At 40.3% G+C, this 20,113-nt stretch overlaps 2 protein-coding genes across 12 annotated transcripts; both read right to left on the reverse strand.

Annotated features, from left to right (window-relative positions):
- Nucleotides 1-339: 339 nt before the first annotated feature.
- On the reverse strand, nt 340-14,316 carry stx3b (syntaxin 3b). 11 transcript variants are annotated; one of them, XM_081698744.1, is made up of 11 exons: nt 13,913-14,316; nt 11,074-11,148; nt 10,752-10,851; nt 9,322-9,396; nt 9,134-9,204; nt 8,859-8,967; nt 6,685-6,758; nt 6,160-6,294; nt 5,050-5,160; nt 1,098-1,177; nt 644-780 (listed from the first exon to the last, which is right to left on the reverse strand). In XM_081698744.1, exons 1-10 carry the CDS (start codon nt 13,940-13,942, stop codon nt 1,100-1,102), a joined length of 858 nt encoding a protein of 285 aa, XP_081554870.1. In that variant the 5' UTR covers nt 13,943-14,316; the 3' UTR covers nt 644-780; nt 1,098-1,099. The 11 variants fall into 11 exon arrangements, 8 of the variants coding, with proteins under 8 accessions (XP_026855133.2, XP_026855136.1, XP_081554870.1 ...); XM_081698742.1 differs by lacking the exons at nt 644-780; nt 1,098-1,177 and adding exons at nt 1,791-3,385; nt 4,034-4,158 and having other exon boundaries at nt 13,913-14,315; XM_026999333.3 differs by lacking the exons at nt 644-780; nt 1,098-1,177; nt 5,050-5,160 and adding exons at nt 1,791-3,385; nt 4,034-4,158; nt 5,282-5,392 and having other exon boundaries at nt 13,913-14,311.
- Nucleotides 14,317-15,926: 1,610 nt separating this feature from the next.
- On the reverse strand, nt 15,927-18,943 carry ran (RAN, member RAS oncogene family). The gene is made up of 7 exons (XM_026999343.3): nt 18,840-18,943; nt 17,923-17,991; nt 17,656-17,740; nt 17,278-17,403; nt 16,886-17,073; nt 16,501-16,671; nt 15,927-16,347 (listed from the first exon to the last, which is right to left on the reverse strand). The coding sequence occupies exons 2-7, from the start codon at nt 17,953-17,955 to the stop codon at nt 16,303-16,305; spliced, it is 648 nt and encodes a 215-aa protein (XP_026855144.1). The 5' UTR covers nt 17,956-17,991; nt 18,840-18,943; the 3' UTR covers nt 15,927-16,302.
- Between the last annotated feature and the right edge of the window lie 1,170 nt (nt 18,944-20,113).

Consider the following 20,113-nt stretch of genomic DNA (forward strand, 5'->3'; position numbering starts at 1 on the left):
GGAAGGTTTGATGTGTGAAACATAATTTATTGGCCGAATACTGGAATTATTAGATTAACCAATAATTGTCCAGGATCGAAAAACGCAAACGTCATTACCTGTTGGATTAAATTAACAATGTATTGTGAAATCTAGGATGATGGAGGATATATGGAGGGGATTAGGTGGAAGTGATCATAATTTTAACTATAAATTTTCAGTTTTTTCATTGTTTTAAAAGATGCTATTGATCTATCTTTGGTTGTTCATATTACTGCAAATTACAAATATTAAATAATCCATGTCAACATAGTGAACAAGTGATTAATGTAAAACAAGTAAACAAAAAAGATTTAATAGTAGTTTGACATTAAGTTTATTACATCACATGCCCATAGAAACAGTAAGAGCCACACCAAAACATGGCATGGTTTTGGCAAGCACTTCTATATTTTTATTTTCTACAAAGATATTTCACATACACAACTCTTAATTGACTCAAAATACCCCCACTCCCACAAAAATCCCTGAAACTGAATGTGGTTTTTGAGGAACTGATATTGTTTTAGTTATTCAGTCAGTTATACTTCGATTGTTGTCTAAAATTTCATACAGCATAATTGTGAATACACTGACCGAGCTGGTTTGTCTTCATGTTGGAAGATGGGGAGATGTAAGGGTGATGTTAAAGCTGCAGAACAAAACTAGAAGATATTTCAAAGGCAAAACCCCACAGGAGGAGACAGTGGCTGATGAAACAAGCTGAGTCAAAGGGTTCCTTCTGGTGGGCTTTCTGGGAGCCTGGAAAGGTAAATGTTTGAACGCATCATAGAGGGTGCATGTGCAGCCTAACTGTGCATCAAGTCAGATATATTACCCAAAAGGACACTTGAAAATTAAAAAGTGAGCTCTCAGCCTGTTTGAGTTCTCAAAATTACAATCTAAATGTAATCTAATCAGATTAGTGTAAATCAGAGCCCGCCAGCCAGACACAGACACACATACAGTTGATTAATTTAAGAGGTTGTTTTGCATAAATTATCCTCTAGACTACTGTGAAGGAGCTTTTTACATTTTAAACACACACAAACAGCATATGCATTTTTTTCTAAACACACCTTTATGAGAAGAAGCTGTATAAATAGGAAAAGACAACTATCCCCAGAATGACACAACACAACATTATCATCATTTTCTTCTACGGGCAGAGAGAAAAACAGAGGTTAGAAGTACGCACAAAGAGAGATGGTGGAGACCTGACACATAGGACGAAACATAACAAAAACACTATGAGGAAAGCATCTGCTGCTTTTAAAATTCTATTTCTCAATCATGAGTTTAGGACATAACAATCTTAAAATGTATCATTATATTCTGTAAATGAGAAAAAGGAAAAAGACAAAGGAACATAAGATGTTCTGGGTGAGGGTAGTGTGTGAGAGAGAGAGAAGAAAGGAGATGGACAGATAAACGCATATTAGGTTAGTTTTTAGTAGCCTACATGATACGATGCAAACATTTTCTACCGTACTTTAGATTTATAGCTGTCCATGATAACTCATTAGGGTATTATATATAATTACTATAGAAATAACATATCATTTTAAAAAATTGTGTTATTCTTCTTCTTATTATTATTAATATTCTTATTATTAGTGCAATTATCTTATTATATAGGCAAGTGCTCCTGGAAAATTCCAGCATCTCACATCTCACTGTCCCAAAGCTCATTGTTCCTTTAACATATTCAGTCACTCAAAATGTGTTTAAATGAAAAAAATTCTAAACCAAATTCCTTATAGGTCTCCTACCTTAGAGGTGTGGCTCGTTTGGGTAGAGTTTTAGAGGTCATCTTCCTTCTATTGTGCTAAATAGACTCCTTCACTCATTTATTTATTCTCCAGCACTTAAAATTACAAACTCATTTATTCATTAAATGATGTATTAGGTGTACACAGACAAGAGTAAAGATTTAAACACAAAATAATTATTTAAACCTAATGTAAATCATTTATCAGTCTTAGTGGCTGGTCTTAGTTAAGGATGACCTAATGACCATTACCAACTGGGCAAACAGCATTACTAATTTGATTGCTTGATTTACAATCATTATTTTTATACTTATTAGCCAATGTTAAAATGACCATAAAACTGAGACAATGAGAACATATTCGATGCAAACTGGCAGACCACTGATCACGTCACGATATACGGCTTTAATTCAAATATGGAAACTGATTAATAACTGCTTAATAGGGCTATTTGATCCCATAGATTTTGGTAATGACTCCGATTCAGGATGTTGAGGATTAATCGCACGAATTCCAAAAGTTCATTTCACACACAAAAGAATTGTCCAAAATGTTATGCTGTGCTTTGTTTTCTATTTTCTCCAAAGTACAACAGTGCCAGACCACTGATATTTGTAGTATGGAGGGAGGCATTTGTCAGTAACCAAAACAGTGGATTTTCTCTCTCTTGCTCATCTGTGCACACATAAAAGGTAGGCACACTTCAAATCCATTTCACTGTATGCAGTCATGTTGAGAACTTTGGGGACGAGTTTCGATTCACAATCCCTGGAATCATACTAAGAAAATCCATACCATATTGTGTAGCAGTGTACAGCCCAACAGATGTTCAACTGAACACAAGAAGTGTCCATTACAACACCTAGAATCTCTTCACTCAAATCAGTAACTAACAAGTTTGCACTGAGAGCACTTCAAGGCAGGAAGTCAGGCAGGTCATACTCCTGCTTCATACACTCCAGTCTCATTCTTCACTCAGTGATGTGAAATGGTCACTATATGTGAAATGATGGGTGTTAATTCTTAAGTTTGATGTCTTTGGGAGAATGTGGGGTAAAGAACTGTTTAAATAGAAAAATAAGTTAAAGAAAGAAGTATGAGACCACTTGTAGATTCCAACATTTAAGGACAAAGTCTTTGGCATTGTCCGTTTTGACACCACACTATAAAAATACACTCTAAAATTTGTAAATGTTTAGGTCTTTATGTTCCTCTCCATACTTAAATAAAATCCTTCTTTTCTGGGTATTGATCCTGTCCATTTTCCAAAACAAATTCCCTTCATGATATGCCCAGCTTTAGGCATCCACTGGAGTCGTTGTCCACTTGACATGGAGAGCAAGGGGCAGATTGGCAGATGGGAGATGGGGGTGTTTGTCTTCTGTTTCACCTCTTGACTTTTAGTAGGGGTTGAAGATGGACAGCATTATAAATAGAGACAGGGATGTCAGGGATGTATGAAAGCACGGCGGGGACACAGCTGAAGGGTGCGTGTGGTGACACGTAGGTGCATGTTCTCAGAGTGTCTGTGTGAGGATGATGATAATGATGATAACCACAACCACAAGACACACCACACCCAATATGATAATTTTCTACATGGGAGGAAAGAGAGAGATGACAAGGCACAATCAGTATCCACAACATTTAACCTCCAATAAGCAGATAATTACAGCAGGCAACCCACCGGAACCATAGGAAAGAAATACACTGAATGAAGAGGACAAGGTGTCAACTAGACTTAGGCAATATCCGATTTCCAGCATTTCGGTTTTTCTATCAAAAGTAACATATTTTCTAATTGTAATATTTCAGTTATAAATATGATTTTACATTTATCAGTATATCAGTATGTGTGCTTGATGCCATTAGCACCATGCTCTACCTGCTCTAGTAGATGCGCTATAGGAGCTATAACAGCTATAACACACATAACTAGAAAACATTATGCACCTTATACTAGCACCCACACCTGTCATTTATAATCCCTAGTGTTATGATAAATATCACATTAATAAATATCAAATATTGCTCCAAATTTAGGATAAACCTTTGTCCCAATGTCCAAGAAGAGAGAATGAGCACTAGAAAATGCACCTGAAACCCAGCTTCACCTAAAGCATTACTCACATGACCTGCCACCACACTAACATGCACACAGCCTTCCTACATCTGTAGTCACTACTTCCCATTTTCAACACACACACACAGATGTATACCAGAGTTTTTAAATATTTACTCACCAGAGAGGTGATATTTGTGACATATGGCTTTTTTGTTTTTACTTTTTAAGTCCTAAAGACAGACCTAATATCAAAGCAATAATGGCAAGAATCACCAATACTACACACACGATAATTAAAACTTTCTGTGAAAACAAACATACATGCACACACGCACACACGCACACACACACACACACACACACACACACACACACACACACACATGAAATGATTAATTTCAGATCATAAATTGATTGATCATAATAAGCTCTCTGTATTAACAAAAATTCATATAACTGGCAGTTCAACCAATACCATGACATCTTCAACTAAAACCACATGCAACAGAATACCACTACACATAATGTAACCAGAGTAACAAAGTACTGACCTACCTGGACACTCTAAAATAATTTCAGAAAAACAATATGCATTAAAAATTGCTCATTATTTTAAAACATAGCAAAAACCATGAAAAATCAGTGTGTTCTATAAAGATTGCAGTCCCAAAACCCTTTTGACAATGCAGTGCAGTTTCAAATTTGCCCCACCAGTGGGCGCATTTCTCACACTGAAGTACAGCAGTACAACTACTGCAGCAGGAACTATCTGTAATGGAGTGGTATAGAGAATTTCTATGGATACAGGCTGGAAGGGTTGTAGCAGGTTTCTGTTGCTCTAAACAAAAGTGGGTGGAGGAATAGGCAGGGCTGAGGTACCTCAGCAACATAAATGCAAACTCATTTTAGAGCAATGCTTGTTAACTAAAATTCATTTTATATGGTACCCAGTTAAATCACGTTAGGGACTTGCTGTCAATCAAAAGGCATAAAACAATTTGTTTGTGTGTGCGTGTGTGTCCGTGCGTGTGTGTCCGTGAGTGTGTGTGTGTGTGTGTGTGTGTGTGTGTGTGCGCACGATATATATTTTGGGGGTGGTGCATAGTGATGGCACAAGGAAGAGAGTTTTGTGGAAAGGCATGGGCAGAGGGGGCGGGAGGAAAGGGGCGAGTCAAATCTTTCTCAGCCACTCACACGCCGTGTCTCCTGCTGAAATTTGGCAGCTTTTTTAGTGTCAGCCACTGCCCTCTCCACAAAGCCCACCGATTGGTCCATGTTGCTCTCGATCCTGTCAATCATGCCACCCTGCCATGTGGCACGCCAAGGAAGGAGGTCAAAGAGGAGCATGAAAAGGACGAGAAAGAGGGAGGACCAGCAGCGCGTTAGTGTGTGAGAAAGGTGTGCGAGTGTGTGTGTGCTTTCATACCTTCCGTGCTTTGCTCTGATACCTGACTGCTTTCTTGGTTTCAGCCTTTGCCACTGCAACATGATCCACTGCTTTTGATACATTCACCTCTATATTATCAACTATGTCACCCTGAAACACGAACACACTAGATCAGACACACACACACACACACATCTGCATGCATCCATATACAGACTTCACACACACACACACACTAATATATATATATATATATATAGTTGTTTATTATTTAGAGATGATGATGTTGCTATGTAGAGAAATCTAATTCTAATAAGATCTTTTTTCTCCAAAATCATTCCACTCTATTCCATACAAATCATACATACCAACATCATGCCCTAACAACATGCTACTGGAAATTCACTGTCAATATCTGTATCTAGCACTCTGTCTTATACACACACGCACGTTGGTCCAATAACAGAATGGCAGCATTTTTACATTACTTTCCTAAAATACAACCTCTTACCTCTCAGCTGTTCTCCTCAGACAGCATATAACAAGCAACATAAAGGCAACTTGATCAACGCTATGTTTTGTAGATAATAAATATACCATGTGAATGGTAAAAACTACCATTAACTACCATTTATACTACCAGTAAAAAAGGAATGTGGCCAAGAGACAAGGTCACGACATGTCAGGGGGAGGAGTCCTGGATGGGGAAACTCACAGCAGGATATAGATCAGCTGAAATTCCAAGCAACGGGTCAGAGTTCAGGACCAAGCGAGGCATCAAGGCGCAGGGAAGTCCATTTGTAGAGATGGGTGGAAAGATGTTTTTTTTTGGGACTGACTATGTGATGTGTACAGAGAGGGTTTGAATGATGGCACGATAGGATGGTAGGCCCCAGCGATGGGCTGGAAGAACATACCTGACTCTCCACGAGCATGGCGATGTCTACGAACATGTCATGCAGCTCCTTGATGCTTCCCTCCAGACGCACAATGTCTTTGTGCCGTGACTCAATTTCATTTAGTGCCTGCTTGGAGATCCCCAAATCTACAATCTGAAACATGCATGCATATGCACGCACGCACGCACACACAGAGCAGGTTGGCTTCATTCAAGTCATGACAATAACTAACAGTGCTCTTTCAAATTAAAGGTGAAAATGAATGTGAGGGAGTTATGACAATCACAACCTAAGAGTCTTGTTCTACAACCAGCCGATGTGTTATAACCCCTTAATGCTTTTTTAAGATTAAAAATCCCACCAAGGTCTTCCTTATCAAATGAAGGACAGATGTGGTCCTTTAGCTTAACGACACATGAAAAATCAGATGGAAACCATCAAACAGATAAAATGCCTTCACATGTAAACATGTTCAGCATGCACACACGCACATAAAAACACACATACACACTTGGGCACATGCACACGCACACAATTATTTACCCCTGCAGTGAAAACAGCTGCATTCCCTCCCTCCAACATCTCTTCTAGCTCCTCATCAGTTGTGGCTTTCCCAGCTAGAGACAAAGTGTTGGAGTGTTAGGAAATGTGTGACTCTTTAAGACACTTGAACTTCATGGGAAGATTAAAGGCTGAATGTCCTATATACGATCCAAAACCAGGTATAATTCATTTTTACACAATCATTTTCCAACCTCTCCTCATCGCTTAGAATTAGAACAGACTGTCTTTGTTACTGCCCCTTTAAGACGAATATAAAATAAATGAGCTGTTTTGATTTGTCACACCTGCTCTTAGTTATGTTCATTGTTAGCACAGGTATTTAAACCCGTTGTTCTGTTGTCTGTGTTTGACTCTGTGTACATTACATGCTGCGCTTCACGTGAAGTATTGTCTGGTTTTGCTAGTTCCTATGCTTAGTGTGTGACTTAGTGTGTTTTGTGCTGTTCTTCACATTTTGGTTTCGGTTTTGTTTGTATTGTCAATAAACATCTTTTTTCGTTACGGAGACTTGCCTCGGCATCCTACTCCCTCATGACGTCTTGTTACACAAACACCGGCTGCCAAGAGATGCAGCGCGCCTTCTTTTCATTACGAGGTCTACTAGCAGAGGCCGAGTACTTGGTGTTGCTCCCCGAGGACACCGAGCAGGCACGTGAGGACAAGAGAAGCGCAGCTCAAGTGTCTGCCAACACGCTGGACACATACCTCGGGAAGGACACTACTAGTATTGGGGATGCAAGGCTGACCTGCAGCAGCACGGACCTGGAGAGGCTCCTCCATGAAGATGAGACAGGTGAAGCCCCATTAGAAGCCCCTCGTAGTGTCCTAAAGATTCCCTCTAGCACCCCCCTCAACAGCTCTAAGGGGAAGGAATCGACTCTACCACCCCCTCAGGAAAGAAGACGGGGAAGAAGAGAGACAGTACTGCTTTTGACCCCTCTTGTGTAGTACAGCCCGTCCTCCAAGAGGATTTGTCTCTGCCTGGAAGTGGAGCCTGTACTCCATATTGGCTCACTCTGTCCTTGCTTGGATGAGGAAGAGTATCCCAAGGGGTTAAAAAAGGATCCTGGGGTTTCTGGGTCGGACACTATGGTGGTCGACCAGTCCTCCATGGCCCAAGATGATGAGAGCTATGCTGAGGGCCAGGAGTTTCACTGCAACTTTAGCTTGGATGCAGGATCTGATCGCACGCTTGCCTCTCAAGGCATAGAGGAGCTTCCCCTGGAGGCTCTCTCGGATGTGGAGTCGGAGCATTCCGCAGACTCCTGCGTGGAGGTGAAAGCCTCACCTATCATGGCATGGCCGTTCTCTCCTAGACTCCTCCCCGTGTGTGCGTATGAAGGCGGGTGTGTGTGTGTTTGTTTCCATCATCATGAACTTACCATGTTAATTGCTCTCGTCACACCTGCTCTTAGTTTTTTTCATTTTTAGCACAGGTATTTAACCCCCTCTTGTTCTGTGGTTCTGTTGTCAGTGTTTGACCCAGTGTATATTACATGTTATGCTTCATGTAAAGTATTGGCTTGGTATCCCAATAGAGATTGCAAGAAACCACTCCTATTTGTACATAACTGCCCGAGGCAGACACTGCCATTAACACCAGCCAACATGCCCCCCCACCTCCCCCTGCAGGTTCATGTTAACTCCACAAACTATAACCACTTCACTGTTGGCACAGTTTGCACTCACACACTTAGGTTTGAGAGAAACACTTGAAACTCCTTCCCCTTAGCTAGAACATTCCTGGTGCACACCCATCATTCATACATGGCATCTTCTCCATGCACACCTAGAACTTCAGCCCACAAAGACATGGTCTGTGCTAAAAGAATGTGATTTAGAAACTGAGAGGCAGGGATGGAGATAGAGAACAGTTTAGAAAAAAAAAAGTCTGTTTGACACTCTCATACCACAAGTGCAAGAGAGGAAACAGTTAGAGATTGCACAGGAAAAGCAGTTATGGTTAATGCATTTCATCAAGAAGAGGGGCCATTGTATATCTCGCCTAGCTGTAATGAGGAAGGACACAGAGGCATTTAGTGATGTGGTGTTTAAAACTGAAATTGAATAAACATTAGAGTTTAAACCGATACCATTCCCATGCCAAAATGGCTTAGTTATGTGAATTAAACGTGTGTGTGTGTTGGACTCACTGATCTCTAACTGCCTCTGGATGCGTCCTTTGCTCTTCTCTCTGAAGTCCACCTGAGCCTCGTTGTATTTTGTCATCACATCCACAAACTTTCTAGATAGAACAGCATGCTGGGAGGAAAAGAGTTGATATGATATCTCTGTGGATGTATATGTGTGTTTCTCAGTGAGTGTGCACATGGGTGTACATGTATGTGTCTGTGTGTGGGGCATGCATGTATGTATGTGCATGTATACGTGTGTGTGCATGCCACAAAACAAGAAGGCATCCCCAAACCTGTGATTTGCGTATCCTCATGTCAGCTGACACTCTCTGCTCCTCATCTGCCTCAAGATTCCTTTCAATGGCTGCTCGTATGTATGCACGAACACATTCATTAAAGAAACATATTTAAAGACATGCTACATTTTGCTACATATTTCTTTCACTACACAACAAAGAATGCACATAAAAGATAAACTTACTCTTCAGCTTGTTTCGAGCGTTGTTGGCCATTTTCTTAATGTCATTAGTAAGGGCCTCCAAGTCATCTTGTGTTTCTGCAAAATGGAATTACAATGAGAAGTACACTTAGTATTTTGTGTTGGTTAATGCCAAGATACAAAGAACAAATGTTGCCACAGCTGCTTCAAACCAGTTCTTAGGTAAGGGTCATGCACGTTTGCTGATATAGTTTAGGGCATAATATAACTTATAGTTCTCTTAAAAAAAAAAAAAAACCTCAAAAAAAAAAACAAAAAAAAAAACTCACAAAACTGAAATGTTAATCTTATAGGGCTGCCATCTTGGAAAACCAGAATATTTTCCTTAGCACATAATTCTGTTTTATTCTATGCCCTATTCTCCATATAAGAATTGTTTCAGAATATAGGAAGTTATGAAGATGACACTAATATTCAACTATTAACCTTAATTTGTAAATATGTACTTATCACTGCTATTCAAAAAATTAATTTTTATTAAGATTTAGGACATGTATTTACTAAAAAAAATACCTGGTGACAGACTTTCACTATTTATTACATTAGCTTTGTAAATCCAGTGAAAAACCTAAGAAGAAAACTTCAAACACCAAATATGACTCAGCTATTTGACTTCATTTGTTGTAAAGAGAAGGTTTTGCTGAGGCATTCCTATAAGGGTTGTTCCTGTAGAACACAAGACTAAAGAATGAAAGGCTAATCAATGATGCAAAAATCAGGAAGTACAGATGATGCCATATATCAAACCAGGCCATGCTCAATTTTTCACTAGCTGATATCAGATCTGTTTTCAGCTTTTCCCTCAGAGCATCTATCTTTAGCAATTGCTATTAGGATTTAAAAAGACACCTTAGCCTGCTTAAATAATCTATTACAACATTATTATCATCCACTAGAATCTTTACAATCTCTATAAGTTCTCTTCTTTACAGTGCTGTACTAAAAGGGAGTTGACTATCTGATAGCAGATTTTTGTTGACTGTCAATACTGGCAGGCAGCAAAGCTGAGCATGAGCAGGCAGTCAAGTCAGCCATTCCTGTGTGGGCTCCTTCCTCATGTGACAGCTAAGGTTTAGGTTAGGCTAAGCAAATATGCCGTCAGCTAGTCAGACATTAGACTTTCTTCAGTCTTTCTTCTGCTTTGGTGTTTTTCACAAAGTTACACATAGATTTTAATTTTTAAAATATGTTTAAATAAATGTATGTTCAGATGAATGGTACAGCTCTGTACAGGACTTAAACTGAATGCGCTGTTAGATGAATTTACAGAGATTACCCAAATTAACACACTTCAGAGACAGGGCAATAGAATTATTTACATGGTGATTTGAACACTTGTGATGAACCAAACTGGCCTTCCCACTGCTTGCGCATGTGTGTGGAGTGTATCTGTAGGGCTCTGTGTGTCTTACTCTGATCAGATGTTGGTGCAGACAGAATAACTGAGTAAAGTTTCTTCACTTCAGCAACATTTTCATCAATCTTATCAATGCTGATTTTGATATCTTCAATCTGAAATAAACCAACACACAGCCTTCTACACAAGATGCATTTGAATGATCTGTGTCCAGATGCATTTGTTCACACAGGTTAACATTTGCTTTGGACTCCAGGCCACAGAGTGGGAATTTTGCTTTGAAAATCACGACTTCAAATGAAAAACCATCTTTAATTTACGGAAAGTATATTTTTCATACTAAATTGTGCTTTTGAGAGGACACAAAAGTGCATTACCTGGCCAAAGAACTCGTCCATGAAGGCAGGATTATCCACAGCAATCTCAACATCTTCATCGTCATGATCACATGTCTGTTAAAGCAAAAGGAAATAAAAGAGACTACACTATGCTGAATTGGAGATATGCATGTCTAACTTAAAATGAAATTATAATTGTAATAAATGCAAGCAACAATCGCTAGTAACATGATGTGGCATTTCCTGTTCATGACAGACTGATGAATAGTAAAGCTCTCTAAGGGGGAGGTGATCTGAACACACTAACATTCTTTTTTTCTTATTGTTTGTTTTTTGTTTTGTTTTATTCTGTCAAAGGGTAACACTCCAAAGTGCTCCATGAAAAGCTACCCTCTTAAAGTCTTTTGCTGCAGCACTCACCTAACCAAACTGGCTCTGAGACCTTGATTAACTGGATTAGGTGTGTTAGACTAGGGATTAAACTAAGATCCGTAGATTGGTACCTCCAGGAGGAGGGCGGAAGACGCCTTCATTATGATGCCTCTCTGACTGCCACATGTCAGCACTTGTTTTATGTCCTGAGCCTTTACATGAACAATAAATCCCTTTGCCTTGAAACTGTTAATGTGAGCTTCCTGAACATATTAATATGACAGTTTTTAACAGCTGACAACTTCCAGCCTCCTTTCATTTGAAATATACCTTGACAGGGCTTTCAAAAATGATTTAGCATAGAGCAACAAAAATCAGCTAACACACATGTAAGGAACTTAGTGGTGAGCACTTATTTTTACAACACAGACCACAAGTGGTGGGGTTCGAAGTCCAAGAGACTTGATACTTTGTCATTGCTTGTGTCATTTTACTCTCCTGTCATCAGTTTGGTGAGACGGCTCCCTGAAGCACATTGTAATAATCTAATATGTGCACTCACAGACATCCCCACACACTCAGCTAATCTAGTCTCACTAAAGCTGATTTTTAGGTTTATAGTGCACAAAGATTTCAGTTAAATCAAGCCAATGATTGCAAAAATGTAAAAAATAATGCTATAATACAGAAATGCTATCATCTTGATTTCTCAGCAAACTATCTCCATACAACCTCAGGTAAATAACAGAAAGTGACAATTACTCAAAAAAGGATCCCAAGGCTAATTTTGCTGAGCACTGTTAGAAAACTGGGAACAGAACAGGCCTGTGTGAAGGTCAAAAAGAGACACACACACACAGTGTAGTGGAAAAGCTGAGGCAGGGAGATAAGACTACACAAGACTTCCTGAGGTGGCTGAATGTATGTGAGAGAGGCAGGGGGAGAGAGAGGATTCTCTTAAAAGTAGTTTAACATGTCACTCCCTCTCATGCAACAAAAACTAGAACAACGTTACACAGCAGTGTGTATGACTGAGTTTTATGTACGGATTCTTGAAAATAAGAATGCTCTGTGTGAGTTATGTTATGTGTCAGGAAAATATGTTTTAAGTGTACAAAGATAAAGAGATATAAAGTGTAGGCAGATGAACAGTTTCACTTAAAGGTAAATACACTTAAAATATGATGTTTTTATTAGTGGGAAGACACAGAATGTGTAAATACACATGTGTACTCATGAATACATGTGTGCGTGCATGCACACACACACACACACACACACACACACACACACACACACACACACACACACTTCAGCTGTTTAGTGTCCCAGTTTCTTTACAATTCTTACAAGAGGAGTGTGTGTGTGTGTGTGTGTGTGTGTGTGTGCTCAAAACAAACTTACACGCAAACATTAACACAATAATACACCCACTCCAGCAGGTTAAATATTACAGAAATAGGTAGAGAGATGGAGAGAAACATAAAAACATAGAGACTAACGCTAATTATACAATATTACAAACACTGTTCCCACACATTGACATACCCAGATGCACACATTGCCTTGTAACTTATTTATGCTGCCCACCAAAAAAAAAAAAACATCCAAAAGCAGAAATACCGATAGTAAAATGAGGAAAGATAACTCTTTGTATTACTTTTAATTCTGAAACTCATCTCTGACCTATGCAAATAACACTAAACACCCACATGCGCGCGCACACACACACACACACACACACCTGTGCACACACCCACACACACGCACGCCTGTGCACACACCCCAACACAAACATTCGCTTTTTAGTCATGGATTTTTGCTTATTGTTAGAACTCAATGTAACAAAGGCAATAGGGGAAATATTTGACCGTCACCACAGCAACAAATCCTGCTTCGCTTTTAGGATCTCTCGGTGTGCGTGTGTACTGGCCTTTCTGAGTATTGCACATCCATGCTGTCGTTAAATCATGATAACCTTAATGCGTATCTCTAACTCTATGCCTCTTCCTCTACCACCCCACCACTCCTGTCAGCTGACCACATCATCTGGTTGCTCATTCAGTTATCCAGGCCATTTTTTACTGACTCTGTCCAATAGGCGATGTAACACACAGGGAGAAAAATCGAGGGAAAAAAAACTATTTCTATTTTAGATCAGCGATTATAAACCTCGCTACGTGACACATTTGCCGTCGTCGTTGATATTTCCTTTTGGGTATAACTGTTAATTTATAATAGGTTATCTTAAATCAATTAAACTTTTACACCGGACCTGGTGTCAGATAATGGCTTCTGGGTTTTACTGTGGAGTTCGATAAAATGACAGACCTTTTAACGTCTTTTTAATGGGATACGCAAAAACCTCGGGCCATCGAATTACACAGCTAATATAACTAGTAGTGCTATGTAGTAACGTTTATTACAGTATATATAACGACTCATAAAACTTCCACTTTCAGTCGACGAGTAAAATATCTAAACATAATCTAATCACTCCACTCACCGCCTTCAACTGCTCCAAGCGGTCCTTCATCGCTGTATCTACGGCTTTCACAATTTACAATGTATTGAATAAATAAAAACGGAGGAGCTGGGTTGGCAGCTAGCTAAAGGGCCATCTGCGAAGCGAATCCCGTAGCAGCCAGAAAAGTTTCGACCTGTTCTCCCACGCTGCTGGAAGTTGAGTTATTCCGCGAATGGTCCATAAAATATGGCTGTTTTGCTCCAAACCAGTAGTTTTTTTACTCTAAATCTATCCGCTCATAGGATTAAGACAAGGGTTGTATACGCATAATCTCTCTCTCTCTCTCTCTCTCTCTCTCTCTCTCTCTCTCTCTCGCTCTCTTTCTTTCTCTCTCTTTGTAATCATTCTAAAACGCAAAATGCGCGTTGTTCACGCATGCTCCCTCACACCTATGCAAACCCCTTGCGCTTGACGGTAAAGACAGACACGCCCTGTTGTTGTAGCCTACCTGTGTGTATACCGACGGCGTGGGCTCATGTCCAATGTCTTAAAGGGCACACTCTGCTCTCAGGTTCTTCACCTGACAGGTAGCAAGCTCACGTATGGAAATTTGCCTAACATTCTTCAGATGAAGCTGCTGTGCCATCTGTGGGTGGATGTGTTGGGTGCCTCGATGTGAATTATTTCTAGACTTGCCTATCACTTTCAGACTCCCAACATACTCTGTGAACCGAGCGTGGTCTGTCTCAGTGTACTCTAAATCTTGGATCAATGTTTATAGGCCGCTACTACACCCATTTGCCACGAGAGCTGGTATTCATTAACAATGAACAAACCCATGGTAACCCATGAACAAACCATCCTGCCACCTATCTCCTAAGCGGATAAGCAAGCACCACAAATATCACTCTGTCTATAACTGTGTGAGGGCCATCACTAAAGAGGAGTAAACGAGACATCTGCCTGTGCCATTATCGTTATAAGACGGCAATGACATGTACTTGTTTATATTTTCAAATGTCATAGTATATTTACTACTACCAATTAAATGTTAATTGTGCACGCTATTCGTGGTATGTCAGAGGTGAGCGTTCCGTTTTTCCTCAAATGGATTAGGTTTTTGCGTCCTCTGGCGGCGACAACTGTCAAAATCGTTTCCTCGTTTTCCTTTTTTCATTGATACAAAGAATAATGTCGCGTTCAAAAAGGAAAATGATTTTAACGCGGCATTGTGTTTAGTTTCTGTAATCTGTAATTCCTTAAGTAGCCATGTTAGTATTTCCCTAAGAACAGAACACAGTCATTAGCCAATCAACGAGCCTACACTGACTATAAAGTGGACTTACAATGCAGTGGCCATCCTCTCTGTAAGCCTCTGCGAAATGTTCATTGTCTTCACCAAGGACAGCGTGATGCAGAAAAACAACTCCTGCAGGTGTGTGGTGATTCAACTAAAGAACATTTTTTTAACCCAAAAAACTAAAGGCAGGGGGGTATCCTTCACTTGGATATAAGGGTACCAAATTCCATCTTGGAGCACCGGATCCAATTGGCATAATAAACGGTAACTTGCACGCTACTGGGTTTCAATTTAACACATGTATGGTTTGGATATAATGGTGGGGATTTCAGAAGTTCAGATGTAAAAAAGAAAATGGTGCAACTATATTATAACCTCTAAAAACTATAAGAATTTGAGTTGTGTACTGGTCAGACATTTTCTGGAGTATGCCACAATAATGCTTGTCAACTTTGACCTGCAATAAAGAACAGGCTAGCTATTCTCAACCAGTAATTGAATCTGCATCTTTATTTTTGAATGAACTAGAAGTTAAGTGTCATCGAATCAAGAAATATAGAAAGCACTGTGGAACTAAGATTGTGGACCACACAAACTGCTCATACCTATGAATTTATAGCCAATGTAAAAATGACAGGTAATAGCTTTGTATACTGTTAGGGATGCTGTACTTGTTCATGTACATGTGCTTGCACATTGTGAATTGCAAAATTGAATGAGCAGAAACTCAAAGGAAGAGTCCAAGAAACATGCTGTATTGAGAACGTTTTTATTCAAAGTTGCGCTCTAAGTGCTTGGCGCCATACAGAGATTAAGCACTGGGACACACAGTAAACTGTTCATACGCTTTTGAGTGAATGTTTGCACGTGTGTCAGTGTAGGCAATGTGTTGATGTGTCCTAGAGTAAGTCTGCACGGTGGCGTTAGGGTTAGCATGTCTACGCTGAAATCCAAGAACCACACAACTTCACTTTTTATTCAATTTGAAACACAAAAACGAAACAAAGTTGAAAAATAAAAATAGTCTGAGCCGGAGGTTGTACAGTAAAAGGGGATGGGGTGTGTCAAACTCCTGTTGCTAGGGACAACCAGGCAACAACGCCACAAGGAAAAGTCAAAGGAAAACAGGTTAAAGGTCATCATCCTCATCTGGGAGAGCTGTTTCTGATGCCACCTGAGAGTAGAAGGGGGAAATCATAATCGTTAACATCAGAACGACAATCATGGGTGTACGCAGCAGAGAACCCTGAATACAATCTGATCAGGCTTCACTGTTAACAGCTGAAACATGCAGGACTTGGGCATTTAGTGTCAAGCATGGACTTACTTTCAGGTCGTGCTCATACTGTGCAGCAAGTGATGGGTCCATGGCAATTTCAGGTGGGGCAAGGGCAGGCATCTCCACAAACTCCAGGTTGGGATCACCAATCAGCTTCCGTGCAAGCCACAGGAAGGGCTTCTCAAAGTTATAATTACTCTTGGCAGAGATGTCGTAGTACTGAAAGGACAGGAAATACAGATCGAGCAATCCATCGCTGTAGGTAAAAACTGATCCCACTGAAGGTCCATAAGGTCTACCCAACCTCAAACAGGATAAAACTCATGCCAATAAAGCACACTATTGCACCTGCACAGTATTAGATATGATGTGCTTTCTGTGGGATACACGTTTAGGGTCATAGGGAGAAAAAGGTACATGGCACTGCGTCTACCTGTAGATTCTTCTTGCGGTGGAACACGATGCTCTTAGCTTTAACCTTCCTGTCCTTGATGTCCACTTTGTTGCCACACAACACTATAGGAATGTTCTCGCACACACGCACCAGATCGCGATGCCAGTTGGGGACGTTCTTATAGGTCACTCGAGAGGTCACGTCAAACATGATGATTGCACACTGAGCTGGAGAGTGAAGCAGAAGGACAAGATTAACAAGCCATTTTAATGCAAGCATTAAATCAGTCAACTCATGGCTAAGCATCATTACAACAAAACAGAACATCGAATTTAGAAAAGCCATAACTTAATGGAGCTATATCCTAAATGGAGCTGAGCATGTACTGTCAAAGACAACATGTACTAGGTGAGCAAAAGCCAAAAGCGTACCTTGGATATAGTATCCGTCTCTTAGGCCTCCAAACTTCTCCTGTCCAGCTGTGTCCCATACATTGTATTTGATGGCTCCTCTGTTAGTGTGGAAGACCAACGGGTGTACCTCAACCCCAAGTGTGGCTGCAGGGAAATGAGCACTTTGAGATCTACAAGATTTTTCACTCTGGCACTGAAAAGAAGTCCAGTATCAGATAAGATACTCCACTCAGTCTAGGTTTGACTAAAACCTCCCATGGTGTATAATGTGATGTCACACCCTGCTCACACATTCCAGATTAGTATTACTCAAATTGTGAGTGTTTAATGGCAAAGACTAACTTCATAATATGCTTAATGTTTACTATTGTCAGTGAACATTATACAGAAACTTACCAACGTATTTTTTCTCAAACTCCCCTGTCAAATGTCTTTTCACAAAGGTTGTTTTCCCTGTGCCTCCATCTCCTACGAGAACCAGCTGTGGTGGTGTTGGGGGAGATACGATTACATAATCTGCCTAAGGTGAACGCTGCATATTTTTAAGTCTAGCTCCATTTTTCTCATTTAACAACATTTTACTTTGTAAAAGCAATATATCGTTTCTCCATCTGAGAAGTCTCAAAAAAGGGTGTGAAGAGGGAAAAAAAGTTTAAGACTCACCTTAAACTGAACCTGTGGGTCGTTCTCTGCCATTGCTGAATCTGTATGTATTTCTGACGCAGCGAGACTCTAAAGGGGAGATGGCGGGAGGGTTAGCGAGGAAGCGCAGACAAAAGGCCGGAACACAGACTACAGACACAGCACACTAAAATTGTTAACTACGGATGGGCCTAGGAGTGTAGCATTGGCTAACTAGCTAGCTCGCACGCACACAGTCTATTCCGGGACAATCAAGTTCTAATAAACAAACCGATTGACAAGTGCGCATTAAAACGGGATTCAGCAGACCAACACGTCGGTGTAATGTCAAAAAAATCGGCACATCGCAACCGAAATTGATGCAGCTACCTAGCTAACATGAATTGCTGAACGTGTTAGCATTTAGCTTAATAGCCACACAGCGCATCGCTGTTGTGATGAAAGCTGTGCGCCATGTCGCGCTGCCGCACTTTTCTAGTTTCGACTGGAACACATTCAGTCCTACACTCAAATCTCTTCCCTCGCTACCGCTAACTGGCCGTCCTAAAACTGATCAAAAGTACACAAGGCCTTGCGCTGTCGCAGTGGCACTGAAACCACAATACACAACGAATAAAGGTTCTCAGCACAGCGCAACAAATGCTTACTAAACAAAAAGAGAGCAGTAAGAGTAACAAAGCAAATAAGACGAATGGATGTGGTCTCCCGCGGCTTCTAACGCTAGCAACATGCTAAGTAGCTTAGCCTGCCCAACAACACACGATGCTAACACGCTAGCATTACATAGTCCGGTTATGCAGAAAGACATTAACTTTACTACAAGAATGCAGACACACAAATTGGTCAACACACGCCAATATAAGCTACATATCAAAGCCTTAAGACGGCATTCATCAGGATCAGAGCTTAGGTTTTCCGTAAAACGCCCGTAGTCTTACATCAGCACTTGTGTTCCGCACACACCGGCGTAGAAGTGATATAAGAAAAGAGCAAATGGCAGCGCCCGCGCGGGCTTCAGCGTGGGTCACATAAACGCTTCCGCCCACACCACGTGACCATCACTATCCGCGCTCATAACTACAATTCCCGTGACATTTAATATCGAAAGAAGTGTTTTACTTGGCCATGACGGTAAAGACGCAGATAGAAGCAACTGCGCTGCATACAATTCATTATTTTCAATAATCGACGTATAGCGAACCTAGAATTTTCTAAACAAAAAGCACTTGACATTGAAAACACATTTCAGTGTAGCTCATAAATAGCACCATGTGAAAACATTTAAATCCTTTATTTCTGAAAAAAATTGCTGTGTGTATATGAGCATATATTCACACTTTTTAGTCTACTTTTGTATATTTGTGTGTGCTTTGTCATATCCTGAGAATTAGATTAGTAAGGTTTCGGTGCATTGCTTTGGTACATGTTTTAATATGATACATTCCCCATGCTATGTGTGTATACATATTTATATTATGGGCATTTTAGTATAATGCTGTGTTTTGGTGGATGTTCATCTGTATATGTTGTCAGCATGAAAGTAAAAGTCCCCATTATTTCCCAGATATTCCACAGAGAACTCAAAATCAATACCCCGACCAAGAGAAGAGGAATTAAAGAAATGGATGGACAGATACACACATGGATGGATGAACAGATGGTGGGGCGTAGTGTGGGTGGGGGTTAAAGATGGCAGAATACTGAACACAGTTAAATGCAAGCTCCATATATATGAGTTTGCAAAATCTACAGTAGACATATGATGTCAGGTCAGTATGAAAGTGAGATGTTTTCCTGTTGTCATCACCATAGGTATGGATTTCAGTTGCAGGACACACACACACACACACACACACACACACACACACACACACACACACACACACACACACACACACACACACACACACACACACACATACAAACACAGGTATGAACATAAATACACTGCATGACAATGTGGAATATTATTCTGTTCTGTATTAAAGCTAAGTGGGCTTTTGTGTGCGCGCGCATTGAGAAACGGCCAGTGGAAACTGATAATAGACTTGTGGGATAATGCGTAAAGGAATGGTGCTTGAATAGCCCGTTGCTGCCATCTGCTGAGTGAGATCTTGAGATAGGTACTGAAAAAAATGAACAGAAAAAATGATCTCGTTATAATTTTCTAATTTGCTCCTACGAATGGTTCTTCTATGCTTCGCTTCATTGC

Source organism: Electrophorus electricus, chromosome 16 (assembly GCF_041902795.1).
Source record: "Electrophorus electricus isolate QZ-2024a chromosome 16, ASM4190279v1, whole genome shotgun sequence".
Classification (NCBI taxonomy): domain Eukaryota; kingdom Metazoa; phylum Chordata; class Actinopteri; order Gymnotiformes; family Gymnotidae; genus Electrophorus; species Electrophorus electricus.